Source organism: Ictidomys tridecemlineatus, chromosome 3, assembly GCF_052094955.1.
Source record: "Ictidomys tridecemlineatus isolate mIctTri1 chromosome 3, mIctTri1.hap1, whole genome shotgun sequence".
NCBI lineage: Eukaryota > Metazoa > Chordata > Mammalia > Rodentia > Sciuridae > Ictidomys > Ictidomys tridecemlineatus.
Genome location: NC_135479.1, coordinates 11402280 through 11421579, shown reverse-complemented (window position 1 = coordinate 11421579; position 19300 = coordinate 11402280). Strand labels below are relative to the sequence as shown.

At 49.1% G+C, this 19300-nt stretch overlaps 1 protein-coding gene across 1 annotated transcript in view; it reads right to left on the bottom strand.

Annotated features, from left to right (window-relative positions):
* The window catches only part of Fam20a (FAM20A golgi associated secretory pathway pseudokinase), a 54073-nt gene that overhangs the window by 7898 nt on the left and 26875 nt on the right, over window positions 1-19300 (bottom strand). The window contains exons 2-10 of the mRNA XM_005328246.5: window positions 9720-9904; window positions 8963-9013; window positions 7761-7839; window positions 4434-4526; window positions 3639-3754; window positions 2949-3129; window positions 1914-2023; window positions 1147-1228; window positions 649-708 (exon numbers count right to left, since the gene is read on the bottom strand). Coding sequence (XP_005328303.2) covers window positions 649-708; window positions 1147-1228; window positions 1914-2023; window positions 2949-3129; window positions 3639-3754; window positions 4434-4526; window positions 7761-7839; window positions 8963-9013; window positions 9720-9904 — 957 coding nt within the window. The remainder of the gene's footprint in view (window positions 1-648; window positions 709-1146; window positions 1229-1913; window positions 2024-2948; window positions 3130-3638; window positions 3755-4433; window positions 4527-7760; window positions 7840-8962; window positions 9014-9719; window positions 9905-19300) is intronic.

Here is a 19300-nt window from a genome sequence, read left to right as displayed (position 1 = left end):
TGGTTTTGCTAGGTGCGAACCACATATTTATAATTAGCTCCGGATGCTGTTGCTGAGCAGGTGGACAGTTTCACAAGCCTGGCTAGGATGCCAGAGAGGCCTGGAAGTAGGTTAGACATCCTCCAGAGAAGTGCGGTTGGGAGAACTGAACTCTGGACACAGGCTGTTTAAAGGGCCCTCTCATCAGGACTTTACTTACATGGTGATCAAATAGTAATATGAGATTTTCTGACTCCTGGACAAAGCAGAGGTATGATTAGTAATGCCAGAGGTCATCAGCCCCTGCAAAAGTGGGTTATTATCTAAGTGGGTTAGAGATTAAAGTTGGCAACTGAAAAATTTAAAAGATTATGTCCAGCTGAGTGCAGTGGGGATGGGGTTCAGTGGTCGAGTGCCCCTGAGTTCAATCCCCAGTACCAAAAAAAAAAAAAAAAAAAGTCTGAATTCATCTTAGGCCAAAGGATGAAAAAGTGAGATGTTGCTTGAGAAGATGTGATAATTGTCTAAGAAATGAGGCAATTCGCCTCATTTTACCTGCCCATGTCCTAGACCAGTGAAAACTGATGAAGGCCTTCAGAGCTCGGTGGCAAGCAGGATGAACTGTCCTGGCGGCCACCTGCCCTTGGTACCTGCTGCATGAAAACTTACAGGCAGCACTGGGAGAGGGGCGAGAGGATGGAGATCTCATCATGGGAGTGTCGTCCGAACCTAGGAGAAGACAGACTTCAGTGAGCAGCATCCTTATTCCCTTGGGGCTTTCTCCCTTCTGCTTTTAAAATCTGTGGTTAGGGTAAAAAGCCAGGGACCATGGCAGCCGCCTCCCCAGCCCCCCTCTCCTCTGGGCATAGCAGCCTCCTTGCTAGAACCAAGCAACCTCTCCTTCCTTCAGGCCCAGCTAGGGAGGCCCAGCCTCTGGGGACCCTCTAAAAGAAACCCAGGATGTCTCATCTTGATTCACGGAGCGCTCCTGGCCTGGCAGAGAATCAAGGGCGCTCAGCTAAGAGCAAGAAAAAAAGCAAGTGGGAAAGCCCAGCGCCATGGGGGCGGGCGGACCGTGCAGGGCGGGTCTGGGCAGGTTCCTGTGGCGAGCAGCTGCAGGAAGGTGTGTGTCTGGAGGGAAAGAGCTGCGACTGGCAGGACCCTCACCCTCTGGCGTTGTCGAGATGAATAAGGAAGCCATCCTCCCCGAATTTGGTGAACATCTCATAATGGTGACGGTCCATGTTTCCTGTAAAGAAAGGGAGAGGGGCTGGTAGGTCAGGGGGACAGGCACCTCTGACCTCAGTTCTGTCCAGAGTAGAGGCCTGGACCCGGGCCACAGCTGACATGGCCCAGCTTCCTGCCCTTCCTCTGCCCCCACCCCTGCCCAGGGGTTCTGTTGTGCAGAAGCGTGCCTCTGTCCCTCCTGTCCATGTCGATGGAGTTTTTCAGCCTAGGCACCCCCAGCTGAGAGTGACAAGCTACCTTCCTGAAGGGAGTGACAGTGAGCCCTCTGTCTGCTCTGCTTACGTCTGAGCACGTGTGCCTTGGCCGCCTTTGTTACTCTGCTGTGCTGCCCGATCTTTCCTGGTCCCTGTGGAATTACCAGGAAGGCCGAATCACCGGTTTCCGGCTGGGACCTTGCCTTCGACCCTCTCTTTCTCACCTTCCTACCTGCTGTCCCCTCGCTGGGTGCAGGGAACACCTAACGTCAATCTGACGCCCCCTCGGGCCCTGTGGCAGGGTGCTGTGCCTGCCCCCGAGGGCCCCTTCCCCAGTTCTTTGAAGAGGGCACCTGTTAACTTCTGTGCTCTTGGGCCTTTGCCACTTCTGAGGCTGGGCGGTGCGGGGCTGTTCAGTCCTCGTGAACCCGGATATAGTTGTGTGCCAAGGTCACAACCACTTGGCCAGGTGCCCTGAGCATGGGGACCTACCGATCAAGAAGTCAAAGATGGCCATGTCGATGATGTTGAGGAGCCGGTTGCTGCTGTTGTACGGGTAGATCTGTCTCACAGTGTCACAGTAAAGGGGATTGAGCTCCCACCTGGGGGTGAGAAGAAGTCCTGGGGCTGGAAAAGCCAAGGTGGCAAGGTGTTGGGGCCCTCCCCACACCTCAGCCCACTCCCAAATCCCTGCCTCCCTGATCCCGCCCTGGGCCGGGGGCAACTTCTCAGGACGCTGGTGGCTGGTGGCCCCTGGCCCAGGACTCGGGAAAGGGGCCCGTAGATTCCACCTGGTACAAGGTTCTGAGTCATTTAACTGCTGGATGCTAAGCCGATGGCTGGGGTACCATGTTCAGAGACCAGGGCAGGCAGGGCAAGATGGTGCCATGTCTCTCACCTGCTTTCTCAGCATCCCTCACCAAGCCTCTTGGACACCGGCCCTCCAGGGCTCCTGCACTGTTCACAACCCCCCACGGGCCACCTTGTTATGGCTGTCACATTTGTGCCTCTGCCTGCATTGTACCGTGTGCCGCTCAAACTTCCAAAGTCCCTTCTAACCCATCACTCATGTCCTCTAGAGATTCTTCCACTGCTTCTTTACCCCCACAGTCAAGGTGGCCTGAAGGTGGACCTACTCAACTAGAACTGAGTACTGCCACGTGCCAGGAGGGGTGCTGCGCCTGGGGATACAGCCAGGAGGCTCTTGGCCTCGTGGACTTTTCTCAGGCTAACTGGTGTCCCTCCTACACCACACTAGGCTTCCACAGTCTGGCTGCTTGTTGTCCACTCAAGAAGCCTCCCGAGGGAGAGCCTATGTCCCTCCTGTGTCCCCTAGCATCTAACAGGCTCTCCATCACCCATTAAATGAATGAAAGCAAGAGGACAGACCCAGACCAGCTAGTCACAGGATCAAGGTAAATGGGGCAGAGGAGGACCGAGGAAGGTTTTGGGGTCCAACCGCGGCCACTCTTAAGAGCTGGACTGCAGGACCGTGGATGTGGCATTTGCAGCCAGGGGCCGACTCACTCCTCTTTTCCTGCCAGTGTGTAGGAGCGGATCCAGGGGTTGGGCACCGACAGCCTGGGGGCCAGGTTGAGGGACGGCAGGAAGGCAGAGAGGGAGCCCTCCAGCAGGTGCGGGTTGCCGCAGACCGCGTACTCCGTCTTGCACATGTACGGACACTTGGCGAAGAAGCACACGTTGCTGGCTGCAGGACGGGGAAGGAGAGAGGAGCAGGAAGAGGAGGACTTGGAGGCAGGCCGTCTCCCTGCACCAAGAAACCCCTGAGGATTAGATGGGGAACCCTGGACCCGTGTCTTGGGAAAAGGTGGGAGAAGGAAACATGGCCATTTGGGGACATAGCAGCTACTGAACTGAGCATCATGGGGACCAATTTTCAAATGTCTCTGAGCAGAGAAAGTGGGATCCAGCCTCTCTGCATCTCATCCATATGATTGGGACATTCTTTGTTACCCTGGAAGGATAACCTCTGTCCCCAGGAAGGCCAGCATTGTGGGTTTTAGCGACCACACTAGCCTCTTAGCATCTCACACACCACCTTTTCCCACACAAAATTCATCCGGATGGGAGCGTCTGAGGGCAGCATCCGCCCATCCCAGTAATGCGGTGCTAGTGACAAGGAGCCATGCCACTGTGAACGTGACAGTGGGCACCTGCTTTACCGCGTAGGCAGGCAGGCTCTGGCCAGCACACTACCTGGAGAGACAAAGAAAACGCTCTGCAGGATTTCGTTCTTGGTGACCTCAAGGATTTCCTTGGTGACATTCACTAGCCTCCCCACTGTTGGCGGCACTCGTCGAAAGTCCAGAATCCTGAAAGAGGGAGTCCAGGTTAGGGATGGTCAGGGAATGGGGAGAAGTCCTGTCCCCCGGCCAGAAAATGTTAGGAATCGCCTGGTGTTCCTGACCACACCCTGCAGGGCGGCCACTGGGGGTGAGTCTGTGGTGCTCCTGGGCAAGCCTTCCTACCATTCAAGCTGTGTTCTTCTCTAGTGCTTTTCGACTGGGGCGTGCATGCTAGTCACTTGGGATCTTGTTCAGGTGCAGGTTCTGATTTCGTGGGTCTTGGGTGAGGCTGAGATTCTGCATTTCTAGAAAGCTCTTGTGTGGTGTCCATGATGCAAATCCATGGACCACACTTTGAGGGGCAGTGACTGAGCGGATGGAACCTGGGAGTTTAGGAATGTGTTTTGTCTTCTGATATCATTACCTTATGGCTCCTCGGGCATCTTCTCGTTTTCAGATCAGGGAACTAGAGGAAAGGGCAGTGTTGTGCCCAAGATGGCAACGTGCGCAGTACAGCACGGTTAGTTTTCTTTATTAATTGCTTATTTCGTTATGTTAAAAGACCATGGGCTTGTTGGGTTTAAAGGCGCCGCCCTGAGGTATGGAAGAGGTGGACAGCCAGAAGAGTCCCCCGAGGGTCTTTCCAGCGTTCCCTCCCAGGCAATCGGCCCTTGTAGTGGACACCACCTCCAGGGGTCGGACTTACCTGTCCAGGTGGAAAGCTGCGATCTCGGCGTTGTGTCTCTGAAAGTCAATGAAATAGAAGAAGTCTGCGGGCGTCTCCTCATCTCGCTGCTGTCTAGAGAGAAGGAAGGAGTCACGCCCTGGACTCAGGCTTCAGCTGGGAGGCTGAGGAGGGGGCTGCGAGGAAGAGGAGGGGGGACATGCTTCTGTGCTTCTCACGTACACAGGGATGATGAAGCCACCAATCAGGAATGGCCAGTGGCCCCCTGGGCTAGGAAGAGACATGCAAGGTAGGAAGAGTCCGGCTTCTGGAAGACAACTGTCCTGTATCGCCATCAACCTCAAGTTTCCTACTTGAGAAGCTTTGACCACAGTGGTCGAGTCTTTAAAAATCCAACGGACGTGAAGGAAGAAGTACCGACATTCTTGGGAGGGTGTAGAAGGAGGAGCGAGGACCCATTAGCAGGGCAGACCCAGATGCCCGGGGATTAGGAAAGGTGGGTGTGATCCAGAACTTGGAAAGTTCCCTAGAGAAGTCTAGTATGATTGAGGTTTTGAAGAGCTGGAAAGTTCTGGATTTTTGGGGTGGTTTGGGAGAAACACATGGGACAATCCCCTCAGAGAAACTCAGGTGGGTCAGGAGAATGGACCCAGCCGCAGGATCGCGGGAGGCTGGTGAAGAGGACATTGATTTATGTACATATTAAACTCTCCAGTGGATTCCTGAAAAGCTCCAGCCTGCCCCCAGGTGTGCGTGTTCAGGAAAGTGTCTCCTGATCCCTAAGGCATGGTGGGGCCACCTCCGGCTGCCAGGTCACCTCTGCCTTGATGCTAACAAACATGGAAGAATGGGATCTTCGAATAGTTTTATGTCCGCTGTGTCTGATCCCAGTGGCTCCGGAGGCTGAGGCAGGAGGATCGCGAGTTCAAAGCCAGCCTCAGCAAAAGCAAGGCACTAAGAAACTCAGTGAGACCCTGTCTCTAAATGAAGTACAAGATAGGGCCTGGGGACGTGGCTCAGTGATCAAATGTCCCTGAAATTGTCCCTTTAGTATTTTATATGCCTGACTATAAGATCCCTCTGAAAACTGTCCCTTGGAAAAGGATTCTTTTCATGTTCAAATTCTTATGTATTTTCTCAAATGATGGAACCCCTCTCAACTACTTTATTTTGTTTGAGCTGATGATGTCACTCTGAGCTGGTTTTGCTGCCTGACAAGTGGTTAAAGCAGGTTGTTGGGCATCATGAGAAAGAAAAGTGGGAAAGACTTCACTACAGGTTAACATTGATCCTAAACTTGACTCTGCAGTGATGTTGACCAACACCCATGATTCTTGGCAAGTGGAACATGAGAGTGGGGGGCGGGGGGAGCAGTATCTCTAAATTTATGTATTGTTTTATAGGATGAGAATTTTTAAATCAAAAAAATGTAAGAAGATATTCAATTGTTTCATAGACATCTTTGAAAGTTATATATTTAAATTGACCAGACGACTAGGTTTTTACATTTCCCACAGAAGAAAAATGAGGAAATCTCCTTAAAAGCAGGCTTCTAAAGGTTGCCTGGGCCTTGGGGTCACAGGGTAGGCCCCCAGAGCCAGTCCACTGGACTCCATGAGCATGGGACGTGGGCACAGAGTTGTTTAAGGCTCCCCAGGACGGCTGACCTGCTTCAGATCCCTCTGGTACACAGTTCACTAGGCCCCACCTCTAGAACCAGTGACCAGACGGTCCACGGGGCCTCTCCTCACCTGGCGGAAGGTGTGGAATCCTGGCCGGTCCACGTGGATTCCAGGGGAAGACAGTGCATTGTGGAAAACATGTGACTTGGGTAATGGGAGTGCCTCTTGGGGCCATTCTCCCCTAAGTGTGGCAGCCCCAGGGGGAGCAATCCACTAGGCCAAGGCATTAGAGTCCTACTTCAGGGGACCCCCACCTGCAGCGTCTTGGAGACACCCATTCACACACCGAGTTGTGCGCACAGACTAGATCATATTTCACCAATATATATGAACTTCAAGGGCATGTAAGTTTTTTTTTTTTAAGGTGGTAGTAGGGATTGAAGCCAGGGACACTCTACCCTGGGCTCTATTCTCAGCCCTTTTATTTTTACTCTTTTAAATTTTAAGATTTAAAAGAATAAGTTATCCACCATGGATTAGAATCTGTGATATTCCTGTCTCAGCCTCCTGAGTTGCTGGGATTATAGGTGTGTGCCACCAGGCCTGGCAGTTAGGTTACTTGTTTTATGAACAAAATATGAATCAGTGGAGTTGGGTGTGGTGGTACCTACCTCTAATCCCAATGACTCTGGAGGCTGAGGCAGGAGGATGGCAAGTTCGAGGCCAACCTGGACAACTCAGTGAGACTCTGTCTCAAAATAAAAAAGTAAAAAGGACTGGGGGAGCAGTTCAGTGGTATAAGGCCCCTGGGTTCAATCTCCAATAAGAAAATTAAATAAAATTATATATAATGTACATATTATATATAATACATATGTGTATATGTGTGTGTGTGTGTGTGTGTGTGCGCGTGTGTGTGTGTGAGAACATGTGACAGAGTTCATAGTACCCTTCCTAGGTTGTCTAGTTTTTCAATCAAAACAAGTATTGTAGGGCTGGGGGTGTAGTCCATGGTAGAGCACTTGCATGCACGAGGCCTTGGTTTCACCTTTACCATTGCTAAAAATAAAAAATAAAAATAAAGCAAAAAGTACTGTCACGTAGAGCTCTGTAAACTTTTGATGTCCAGGGAAGGGTGCTAGCACACTTAACAGTCCCACCGCCTGGGGTTCAATCCTGGGTCCACTGTTACAGCTGGGAGCTTGGGATGTGCAGGCCTCTTGTGGCCTCAGTATCTTCGCCTCACAATGGACATCATAATGGCACTTGGCTCCTGAGGATGTTGACGATCCAAAGACCCAATTCATGTGGGGTGTGTGGCTCGGATGCTAGCAAGGGACTCTTACTATTTTAATTGCTATCATTCTCACAAAAAATAGTTATGTGCTTGGGGTAGGATGTCCAAAACAGAGTCTCCCCATCACTGATATAAAGATAGTAGGTCACTTTTTATTATTATTATTTTTTTTTGGTAGTACTGGAGATTGAACCCAAGGGTGCGCTATCACTGAACTACATCCTTGTCCTTTTTTATTTTTTATTTTTAAAATTTTAAGACAGGGTCTTGCTAAATTGCTGAGGCTGGCCTTAAACTTATGATCCTCCTACCCCAGCCTCCCGAGTGAGTGGGATTAAAGGTGGGCATTAGGTCACTTCTACTACTTTTTAGTTAGAGCTCCCCCAGGGCTGCCACCCTGGGCGCAGCGGTGGGAAAGACTCCACTTACCTCATGGGTTTGAACATGGCCTTCCCGAAGTCCGAGAACCTCAGCACCAGCTTCAGGTGGACGCCACTGGGCTTCACAACTGTGGAGGGTGGAAGGGCCAGTGAAGGACGCATTTGGGCCTAGGTCAGAGCTCTGACTGTTCGTTCGTAGGCCCAGCCAATTTCTTCTCCTCTATTTAATAAGAACTTAAGGAAGAGTATTTGCCTCCCAAGCCGTGGAGCAGGTGTCAGGGTTCCCCAGAAAGACACTAGTGAAAAACCCCCAAAAATGTTACCCTAAGAAGAACCGACCCTCTCCTCTGTTTCAGCTGCCCCCTGTGGATTCTGATCCTGCCGTCTGTGACAATAACTGAGATGCCTTCTTCCTATGGAGAACTCCGCTGGGCAGGGTCTAGGGCGTGGCAAATCCATGCGCCTGGGGTGCAGGGGGGAACTGCTCCCCTGTGCTGCTGCCTGCCTCACCTCACCTGCCCCACTCTGGGCTGCTGCAAGCCCCATGAGGGTTGGGACAGCGTCTTTTAACCTTTGACACATCATGTCACATGGAGAAATGTCTGACGCATGTTCATCAAGTTGAGGTAGGTAGATGAGGCCACTTGCAGCCAGAGGTGGCTGGCCTGCGGTTCAGTGCCCAGGCCCACCTGGAGCCAGGTCACAGGCTCCCCAGAGGGAAACACTGCTCCGCTCCTGGCTTTTCCGTTCTGTCAATCATTTACCCCAGGGGGCTCAGCCTTGGCTGCATTGGAACCACCTGGAGCTTTTAAAACATAAATGCCTGGGCCTCACCCTCGGCAGTGGAACCCAAACCTCCGGAGGAGGAGGAGTTTCCCCAGTGATTCGGATATGTTCCAGCATCACAAACCACTGTCAGGCACGACCCCCTCTGAAATTCGAAAACAGCCTCCAGTCGGGGATGTTGTTAGAATTCAAATTCCGATTCAATAAATCAGATTGGAAACCGAGATTCTGTTTTTCTTACAAGCTCCCCGGTGATGCCGGTGAGGCTTGTCCCTGGCTGGCATCTGGATCAGTCAGATCCTGCACCAGAGTGCCCCGTAAATGCCTTTCTTTCTGTGGGTGGGTGGGCAGAAATGTTGACTTCTTAGGATTAGGCAGGGACAGCCCCCATTGGAGTGGATGCTGGGGTTCCTGTGGCTGTGACAGGGAGGGGGCTGGATGTGGCTGGAAGGGACAGGAACTTACTCTGGGTGCAGTCGCATGCCCCCAGCAAGGCTTTCTCGTCCTGGCTGTAATCTGCAAAGGAGAAGGGCGGTGAGGGCTTCTAGCCAGGTTCCTGGGAGAGCGGCCACCTGGGGACGGACCCTCAATACCAGGAGGGGATGCAGCTTGGAGGACTTAGCCTTGACTGTTCTAAAGGGATCTCCCAGAACCCACGGTTTCCCCCCTGCTCCATCCTGGTTCCCATCATCTCTAGTGCACAATCCATCCACAGCTGGCTGGAAGACCCAGTCTGATTTGGTCTCTGCTAATAATCTGCCGCATCACATAGACGGTCACAGTGCTTGAGGGCACAGACTTGGGGTCAGAAGACCTGTGTTTGAATCCTAGCCCCAGCATGGGTCCTTGGTCAGGTTACTTCACCTCTCTGAGTCTCAGTTTTCCTGCCTGCAAAGTTCCAATGATAATGTCTATGTCATCAGGTCATTGCAGAAGAGCAAATGCATTGCCTGGTTCCAAAGGAGCACTCAATAAAACGGCAGGGATCGCCCTTCTTTATTATGTGTGCAGAACACATTCTCATACCTCCATTACAGGATGGTGATGAGATTAAGGTTAGCAGATCCCTTTCAAGAGGAAAGTGTTTTTCTGCTTATGAACCTGTCTATCCCGTGACAGTGGCAACCCTTTAACATTCCAGCCTGGGTCCCAGCCTGAGATGGCTTAATCCAGCCCCTCGGGGAGAGTGTCAATCACTCCTGCCCCGTCTCATGACCCTCACCGGCACTGATGGTGGGAAAGTGCCTCATGTCGTGCAGGAGTTTGCTGACGAAAGGACTGGACCTGGAGTACAGTCCGTGGCGGTTGATTCCCAGGTGGAACTGGACCCAGCTGGCCTCGGTTCGGAACTGCAGCGGGGGCTCCAGGGAGGTGAGGTTCAACTGCTCTCTGTAAATCTTGTGTCGTCTGAAAGAGCCACGGAGCATTTTGGGTTATGTTTTTAAATTGGAAGAAGAAAGAGCGCGGGGACGTCACCGGAGCACTTCTCTGGAGCTCCACGTATTGGACTCAACAAGTGCGTTGAGCACCTCCTGCGGGCCAGGCCTTGCGCTGTGCTCAGGGGGACAAAGAGCCCTGGTCCCTCCCGGTCCTCAGAGAGCCTATAAGCTGGCTGGTAGCACAGACAGTTGCACAAAGCCACATGCACCGTGACACGTGCACAGCGACACATTCATGTACGCAAATACACCAGTGCTGACCTAGAAGCCACCACAGATCCTGTGAAGGACAAAGGCAGATAGATGGCTGAGAGAAGAAGGAGGGGACTCAGGTAACCCCGGCTCTCAAGGACACACCCCTGTGCCCTTTCCAGTGAAAAAGTCCCAATACTTTAGGTCCCAGGGAGTCGGGAGGGAGGGGAGAAGGTGATGGGTGAGAATGAAGGTCCTTTGGAGGGGCTGGACGCTGAATTGGAGAAATCAATATGGCATCAAGGAAAAGAAGAATTAATTAGCCATTTATTGATTGTTCTTCTTGGTGGCCTTTTTTTTTTTTTTTTGCAAGGATAAAAAGAAAAAAGTGAACAACAATGGTGTTTCCATCTATGGAATAATTGGAGCAAAGCAGAAGGCCTCCCCTCCAAGTACCAGTACACTGGAGACACACAAGCCTTAAGTCCATAGCAAGATGCATGTGAGTTCTGCACCCCCAGCTCGTCTATAGAGGACACTCGCTCAACCTGTGAACAAACGCTGAGCAGCTATTGATTTTAGTTATTTTATTTTATGATATATTAAAATACTTATTTCTTAGTTATAGGTGGGCACACTATCTTTATGTTACTTTATGTGGTGCTGAGGATAGAACCCAGTGCCTCCTGCATGCTAGGTGAGCACTCTACCTCTGAGCGACAACCCCAGCTCTGATTTTTGTTATTTTAGAAGTGGGTGAGGATATTTCTTCTTAAAAAGAAATATGGCATTTGACATCATTTTCAGAGAGTGGGCTTCTTTTTTTTTTTTGGTACTGGGGATTGAGCCCAGGTGCTTAACCACTGAGCCACAGCCCCAGACCTTTTTACTTTTTATATTTGAGACAGGGTCTTTCTAAGTTGCTTAGAGCCTCACTAAGTTGCTGAGGCTGGCCTTGAACTTGTGATCCTCCTGCCTCAGCCTCCCAAACCAGTGGGATTACAAGCATGCTTGACGATGCCTGACTGAGTGGGTTTCTCCTAGTGCCTTTCTTGGCCTAGGTACTAGAGCACTTCTTCAGCCAGGGAGGGTGAAGAGCAGAGTGGTGTGGGCAGAGGTGCCAAGAGTTGTCTGTGAGACACCTATCTATGCTTTCTCTACCTGCACAGGTAACCCCCCAGTTCCAAGGGAGGTTGCAGAGACCAAGAAGGAGTCCCTCATTATCTTTTATACATAAGAGGGCAATTACAAATTCTGTTTCCATTAGTCTTTTGAGCTGCCAGGGACAATTCACCCTGGTCATCAGGAATCTAGTTACCTTCCACCTCTTGCCCAACTCTTTGGGGCTTGGGTACCACACGCCACTTACTGGATGTGACAGGCCTTCTGGATTCTGTCTTCACTGAGGGAAACACTACCCAACGGGATTTGGGTTCCATCTTGCAGTTTCTATCAGACTTCTCCTCAGCACGCTGTGAACCTGCCTTTCAATACCCAGACTTGGTTTCTCCGGGCGTCCCTGTTGGGAGACCGAGTCTCAGCTGGTTGATGTCAGCTGGGGTGTTCCTGAGTTTGGTGATGAGGCTCTTGCCCCTGTACCCCTCTGGATCTCCATGACCACCTTTGGTGATTTTTGCTTTGTGGGGTGCTGAGGATGGAACCCAGGTCCTCGAGCATTCAAGGCATGTGCTCGACCACTGAGCCATGGTTCATTTGAAGGCAAGTTGCCTTCCCACCCAGAGCCATGTCAGGCTACCTGCTTCACACCCTGGAAGTTTTGCCGTCGTACCAAGACCAGGTTCTTAACTTCCACGGAATTTCTAACCGCGAGTCTGTTTCGTCGACCTTATTCCTCCTGTTTTATTCTCACTGGTATCCAGGACCCTGTGCTTTCCATACAGGGACCTAATTTGATGGCATGGTCCCAAATAGGTCCCCTCTCTCCTGCCTGTGTTTTTTCCTTCTATTTATCCTTGGTTTTATCTTTTCCCCAATGGTCTTTCCTAGAGAGAGCGCTCCTTTGGCAGTGGACCTGTGGATTTGCGTGATCTGCCGAGTCTTCCTGGGACAACCATTTCTTCTTTTCTTTCAGCCCACGGGAGGGAAGACCTGGTGGAGCTAAGTTTCAAACTGTGGCATCTGACGTCATGACAGAGAGCAAACACGAACACACCAGGTAGAGGGGCTGGAGACGGAGAACTGGACTCCAGGAATCACGAGGCCATCACTGAGCAATGACCTCAGGGCTGGAACAAACCTAAGAGACTATTAACCCAGCCTCCCTAACTCCTCGTAACGTTCCTTCCAAGAAGTCGTCTCTCATCTTGGATCAGCTCCAGCGAAGGGACAGGCCCTGTCCAGCCTAGTGCAGTCCATCTGTCCAGCTCTATGAGAAAGCACTTTCCAACAATAAGCCCAGCTTCCCTCCATTGCTTCCGCCAGTGAGTTTTGATTTTACCCTCCAGATTTAGGATCCCCCTCTGATATTACACCCTTTAAAATATTCAGAGATAGTTCTCATAATGACCTTGGCATCCTTCCATCTTAAGCCTAAGTTGCTGACTCCCTTCACAGACCTGGGGGTGGAGTCTTAGTCATTGCAATGGACTGAGGGTTCATGACCCCCTCAAATTCACATGTCGAAACCCTAACCCATTCTGGTAGCATCAGGGTGGGGAGTCTTTGGGAGGTGATTAGGTGTTGAAGGATAGGGCCTCCTGAATCAGATTCGTGGCCTTAGGAAAGAGAGCCCGGAGAGATCTCTTGCATCTTCTGCCAGGCCATGTTCTAGAAAGAAGTCAGCTGTCATGGAAAAGGGACCTCATCAGACACCAGATCTGAAGCCAAGGAATTGGATTTCAGTCTTTCAGTTTCAATCAGAAACTCAGCAGCCCACTCTGACCCATGGATACCTCATCTTGGAAATTCCAGTCTTCAGGACCGTGACAAATGGATTTCTATTGTTTAGAAGCCATTCAGACTACGGGATTTTGTTATAGCAGCTTGTAAGGACTGAGTTATATTTATTCACTTCCCTCCAATTTCTGACACCTAGAACGAAATGTAATGCCTTGGCTGTGGCTCGCCAGGGCAGAAGAGAACAGGATGATCACGACTTGCATTATACATGCTTTCTTTCTACTCATGTCGTGGCAGACCGAATAATTTGGGGGAAACTACATCTCATGTTTCTAAAAAGACTATGAATCCAAAATCGGCCTCCAAGACTCCATGACCTCATCCCCGGAACCTGTGGCTGGGACGAGCTCTCACGCCCAAGATTACGCGGTGTTCCCAGCACCGTGGAATGTGGGGAGATTATCCCGCTGGGCCTGAATTAGCCACAGGAGCCCTTAAAAGCAGAGGTCTTCCCTAGCAAAAAGAGAAGGCAGAGAAATGAGAAAACGTTAGAAAGATCTGACAAACTCTTGTTGACCTTGAAGGTGGAGTGAGCCAAGGGCAGGGACCAAGGAGTAGCTAGAAGGAGCTGGGACTACTGCTTCTTGGCTGATGGCCAGCAAGAGAATGGGGGACGAGTCTGACAACTGCAAGGAACAGAATTCTACCAACAGACGTGAGCCCGAAGGAGGACCCCTGAGCTCCAGATGAGAATGTGACCAACAGATGCCTTGATTTTAGGGTCCCGTGAGACTCTAGGGGAGAACGAGTCCTGCTGCCCTGGACTAAAGAACAAATGGGTACTTCTTTAAGTCTCTCAGTCTGTGGCAATCTGTACAGAGTAGCACAAAACACACATATTCTGTTCACAAGGAGGCTAAAAAAATCAAATGCTTTTATTTTAAGCATATGTTTTTATTTAAGAAAACACCCTAAGTAATGTGTGTGTGTGTGTGTGTGTGTGTGTGTGTGTGTGTGTAATATTAACTAAACATCCTTAACTACGGAGCTGCATCTCCAGCTCTTTTTTTTTTTTTTAAATTTTTTTTTATTTTGAGGCAAGATCTCGCTGAGTCGCTGAGGATCTTACTAAGTTGCTGAGGCTGGCCTCCAACTAGCAATCCTCATGCCTCAGCTTCCCGAGTCCCTGAGATTACAGGCATGCACCTCCCTGCCTGGCTTCTAAGTAATATATATATATTTTTTCTTTAATGTAGAAAACTATTGTGCAAATAAGTTTTAGAATGTTAATTGGTCAGGAAAGGGGTTCATCAGTTTTGGATAAAATTTATACTTCTGGGTTCTCCAGGGTCATATAACAAGAGAAATGTCGATTGCAGAATCACCATGAGGGGAAGATGAACAGATTTAAATGCCTCAAGGAGCCAGGCAGGGAGCAGAAAGAGCAAAGAGTGCAGGCTGAGGGCCACAAGGAGGGGTGGAGAGTGTGTCAAACTGGAGCGCACAGGCCCCACCTCAAGGGGGACAGCCACTGCCAACGCTCAGCTCCCAGCAATCGCGCCCTGACGTGACTCATTCATTCATTCATCAAACATGTGTTTCCAGTTGGACACGGATCGATATTCTGGAGCTAGAGCTGTGTACACAATAAGGTCTTTCTCTCATGAAGCATATTCCAGGAAAATCACTTATTCTGAGTTTTCAACAAGAGTTAGAAACCCAGATTTTGATCAGAATTTGAAACTTCCTTTAAAAAAACAAAACAAAAACCCATGTTGACTCAAATTTAAAAATATCCTGCCTGGGCCAAAACAGAGAGCTCCACAGCCAGTGTGTTATCTGCTCCACTCTGTTACAGCAATTGCAAAGCCAGGCCTTGTCAACAAGACAGAAATATTCAGGCCCCTCCCCGACATGTACCTCTGGGGTCGTGTGCAAACCAGGGCACAGGGCAAGCAACGGAGCAATCCGTTATTTTAAGATTTTGGTCTCTGAGGGCAGTAGAAGGAAAGATGGCTGGCCCTTCTCTCCCACAAGGGGGACGGTCCCTTACACAGCCCCTAAAGGTCGACAGCAGGCCCAAGAGTCCAGCTGCCCCCTCCCCACCCAGGCAGAGAAGCCATTTTTACTGTTCATCTAATTATTTAAAGTGACCGATGCTAAACTTGGTCAGAGATAGAATTTTATGAAAAATCAAGGGGAAGGGTGAATTCTTGACCAGGTCTGCGGGCCTCCAAGCCAACTTTTCCTGACTTTGTTAACATTTATTTTTATCTTAACAAATCGTCGGGCCAAGTTCTGCTTCCCAGGGCCACTTGGAAGCTGAGGTTGTATGACTGCAAAAGTCTCTCGGGAATTTGCCGTAAAGAGTGGAAAGTCCTCAGCCAAGTTAGTCACCCTGAACCACAGCAGCACAGAACATGGGGAGGAAAGGGAAGAAAAACAATTATGCGGCCCGAGCCGGGTTTTGGGAGAGGGCTGGGGAGGAGGTGGGCTTTTCTGCAGTGGAGCCGATACCTAATGGATTCTAGTTATAGCCACCCGCGGGGGACACATGACCCGAATTAAAAAAGTTAAAAAAAAAGGGTGTCAAGTTGATGGTAAATTCTGGACTAGTTCGTACTGCTTCTAAAAACGTTCACATTAATTGTTGGGTGGGGACACATGACTCTCTGGTTTGCTATTCTGCCCTTGCTAGAGTCGGGGTCACCTCTTTCGGGTGGGAGTGTGGACAGGGAAGACGGAGTTTCACTGTGTCTTTTGCTTTTCCTTTTTAGATGGTCAAGGCAGAGCCTGCAAGATTTCCTGTGAAGCTTTGCTTGAATGCTCTTTGCCTCTGGGCGGGCAACCTGAGAGGAGGTGTTGCCCACCCAGGTAACTTAAAATCAGAAAGGACTGGGCATGTATGTGGTCAAGGGCCCCGGGGTTCACTCCCCAGTCTGTCGAAGAGAAACAAGAACATCATCAACAACAACAACAACAACAACAACAACAACAACAGCAAAACCCCAAAAGAACCGGCCATGGTTGGAAATTTACGCCATGGTAACTGCAAATGTTTCAAATCAGAGCTTTTGTTATTTCTCAGGAAAACTGGTTTCCAGCTCTGTCCTGTCTGACATGGCTGCCTGCCTACGGGGAATAAAAATGGTGACATATAGAGAATTTATCTTTCTTTCTTAACCTGTTTTTTATGCTTAAGGAAAAAAAAAAGAAATAGAATTCTAAAACAGCATATCAATATGAAAATACAGTAAATAGCACCATACTTTAAAACGATATATTAAAAACCCATTTATAGAAGATAAATGTCTATGTAGTTAGGTACAATATCAAAAGATAATCCTGGTTTTTAAGCTAACTTTACTTTTAAAGTTAAAGAGACAGTATATACCATAAAAAAGCACAAAGTTTTGGTGACTGATGCATCCATAAAAATGAACCCCTAGCTCCAAGTCCTGTGACCTTAAGGGAAGAAGTAAAACTCCCTCTGCTCCTACTCACCGCTGCGCTGGGGTTTTCCTTGGAAATTGTTCCCTGAAAGGAGCAGCACCTCTTTTAGAAAAAAAGAGAGCATTGAAAAATGTTTGATTTTACTTATTTGTCTTTGAATAAAAATAGTTACATGATTCAAAATTTTAAATCTCAGAAATTTTTCCATCTCTCTTCCCGTGAATCTACTTCTCTCCAGAGGCCACTCATGTCGCAAAATTTTTTTTTCATTGTTTCTTTCCAGCTTTATTTTTACGTGCATGATAATATAAAAGTATCCTGAAGCTGGCTTTATTCTTTTGTAAGTTTGGCAGTCTTACAACTCAGTATACAGAATGCTATTCTTTGTAAAGGCTGCCTAATATTCTGGTATATGCAAATCACATAATAATTAATCTGCTATGGTCTGAATGTTTGTCCCTACAAAATTGACATGTTTGAAACCAAATACCCAAGGTGATAGTATTAGGAGGTGAGACCTTTGGGACATGATTAGGTCATGACAGTGTAGCCCTCATGGCTGGATGAGTGCTGTTATAGAAGAGATCACAGCTGGACACTGTGACATGGGCCTGAAATCTCAGCTGGTAGGGAGGTTGAGGCAGGAGGATTACAATTTTCTGGCCAACCTGGGTAACTAAGGTCGCTCAGTGGTAGAGTGCTTGCCTAGTATATGTGAGGCACTGGGTTTAATGCTTGGTGAAAGAGAAAAAAAGAAAGAAAGAAAGGAAGGAAGGAAGGAAGGAAGGAAGGAAGGAAGGAAGAGAGAGAGAAGAGAGAAAGACTTTTGTTATGACAAGCAATGGTGTGGCATGTAGCCTATATGCATGATATTTCCCAAGCGTGAGGGTGAATCTGTATGATAAATTCCTAGAAGTGTAATTGATGGGTTTATTCTTTCTTATTAGTGAGTTATAATTTTACATAACATCTGGGTTTATTTTGATAAAAGCATACATGCATTGGGGATTATTTCTCTCCATTTCAGTCTCTGGTGTCCCATTTCTTTTCCCTCCCTCCCTCCTTCCTTCCCTCCCTCCCTCCTTCCCTCCCTCCCTCTACTGGTCTTCCTTTCACTCATTTATTTGTTTTGATTGGTGCTTTAATAGATCTACATGAAGGTAGAGTTCACTGGGATATATTTATACATGCACATAGCACAATGTAAGGTAAGTTCATTCTTAATTGTTACAGATATTGCCAAACTGCCCGCTGCCCTCCACCAGGGCTGGGCATGGTATGAGACCATGAAGGGTTACTGTGCTCTTTGATCTTTGTCAATCTCATGGGTGGAAAGTCGTATCTCTGTGTACTTCCCACTGGCCTCTGTCTTACTAGAGTGAAGCTGCACCATCTTTTCATAAGTTCCTCAGTTGTTTGTGTTTCTTTTGACCACGTTTGTGCTGGGTTGTTCATTCTTTTTTTTTTTTTTTCTATTGAATTTCTACAGTTAGAATAATTACTCTTTCTCTATGAATTGCGAATAGTATTTCTGTTGGCTTTTGACTTTACTGACATTGTTTGTTTGTTTGTTTTTCTGGATGCGCGGCTAGAAAGAGACTAACAGGAGCTTCTGGTGGCCACAGACCCTGCCTCCTCCTGGTGCCATTGAGGAAACAGAACTGACAGGTGAGGGACGAGGACAAGAGGGCAGGGTGGCCTGACTGGCACCCAATGCTGCTCCTGATGTGTCCCTCGCTTGTGCTGGCGTTTGGGAGACGGTGTCAGCTCCCCTTCTAGAAGGCCACCCGGGCTGTGGAGGGACAGCGTCCCACAGCGTCTAAGCAATTCTCCGAAACTCATTCCCCAGGTCCAAGATTATTAGAGATCTTTTTTTTTTTTTTCCTTCCACAAAACCACTACCCTAATCTCATCTGTCATGACTGCAGACGGGACAGTGGCCGTGCTCAGCAGCTACGCCATCACCCAGTGTCCCGACGAACCCTTGCTTCATCTCCAGGCTGCGTTAGTTACTGTGGCTTTCTTCCTCTCTCTAAATCTCCCTCCATCTTTTTCTTGGGAAAAAGCTTCTAAGACTCGGGTCCATTTTTCTACCCGTTTTCACGGCCAAACTCCAGCGTGGACCTTTGTCCGATTCCCCTAAATGAAACATAAACAGCACGAAAGCAAAACACGAGGTCTATTTTTGATGACAGTGACCTGGTCCCACCCCCGATGGAATGGGGTGAGCAAGTCACGGGTGCACAGCCAGTGGAGCAAGAACTGATTGAGAGTGTAATGATCAGAAGGGACAGGGGGTGGGTGTCAGGAAGCACTGGCTCTGCCTCTGACAGGCGGAGCGACCTTGAGGATGGGCGGGCCCTGCCTCTGTACCCAGTGTCTCCCAGGGTCCTACAGCCACGGCTCCAGGGACGTGTTCTTCCCCACAATTTGCAAATGAGAAGGTTGACAACAAGGTTTAGTCTTAAGAAGTGGTGTCCAGCCTCGGAGTTTCAGTTTGCCTACTCTGAAAAATGGGGATTCTGATAGCTACCTCCATGTACGCCATAAGAAGAAAGCGCAGTACTATCTAACCAAGGGGGAGCCCTCCCAGAATGGTTGCTATTTAATTCTTATTTTATCCATGTATAAAGACCAGAAACCAGAGGGATGACAAGTTTTCAAAAACACAGTTCTATCAGGTCAATAGAAACCAACCAGTGTTGCAAGCCAGAAAAAAAAAAAAAATCCCTTGGAACATTTCATAAGTGAGGGAACAACTTCTATGTCATCGGGTTGCACTAGATACCACCATTTGCAGGTCTTGGCACGTCTGTGAGGTCACAGATCATACAACGGACCTGTGAGTCCTGCCGCAGCT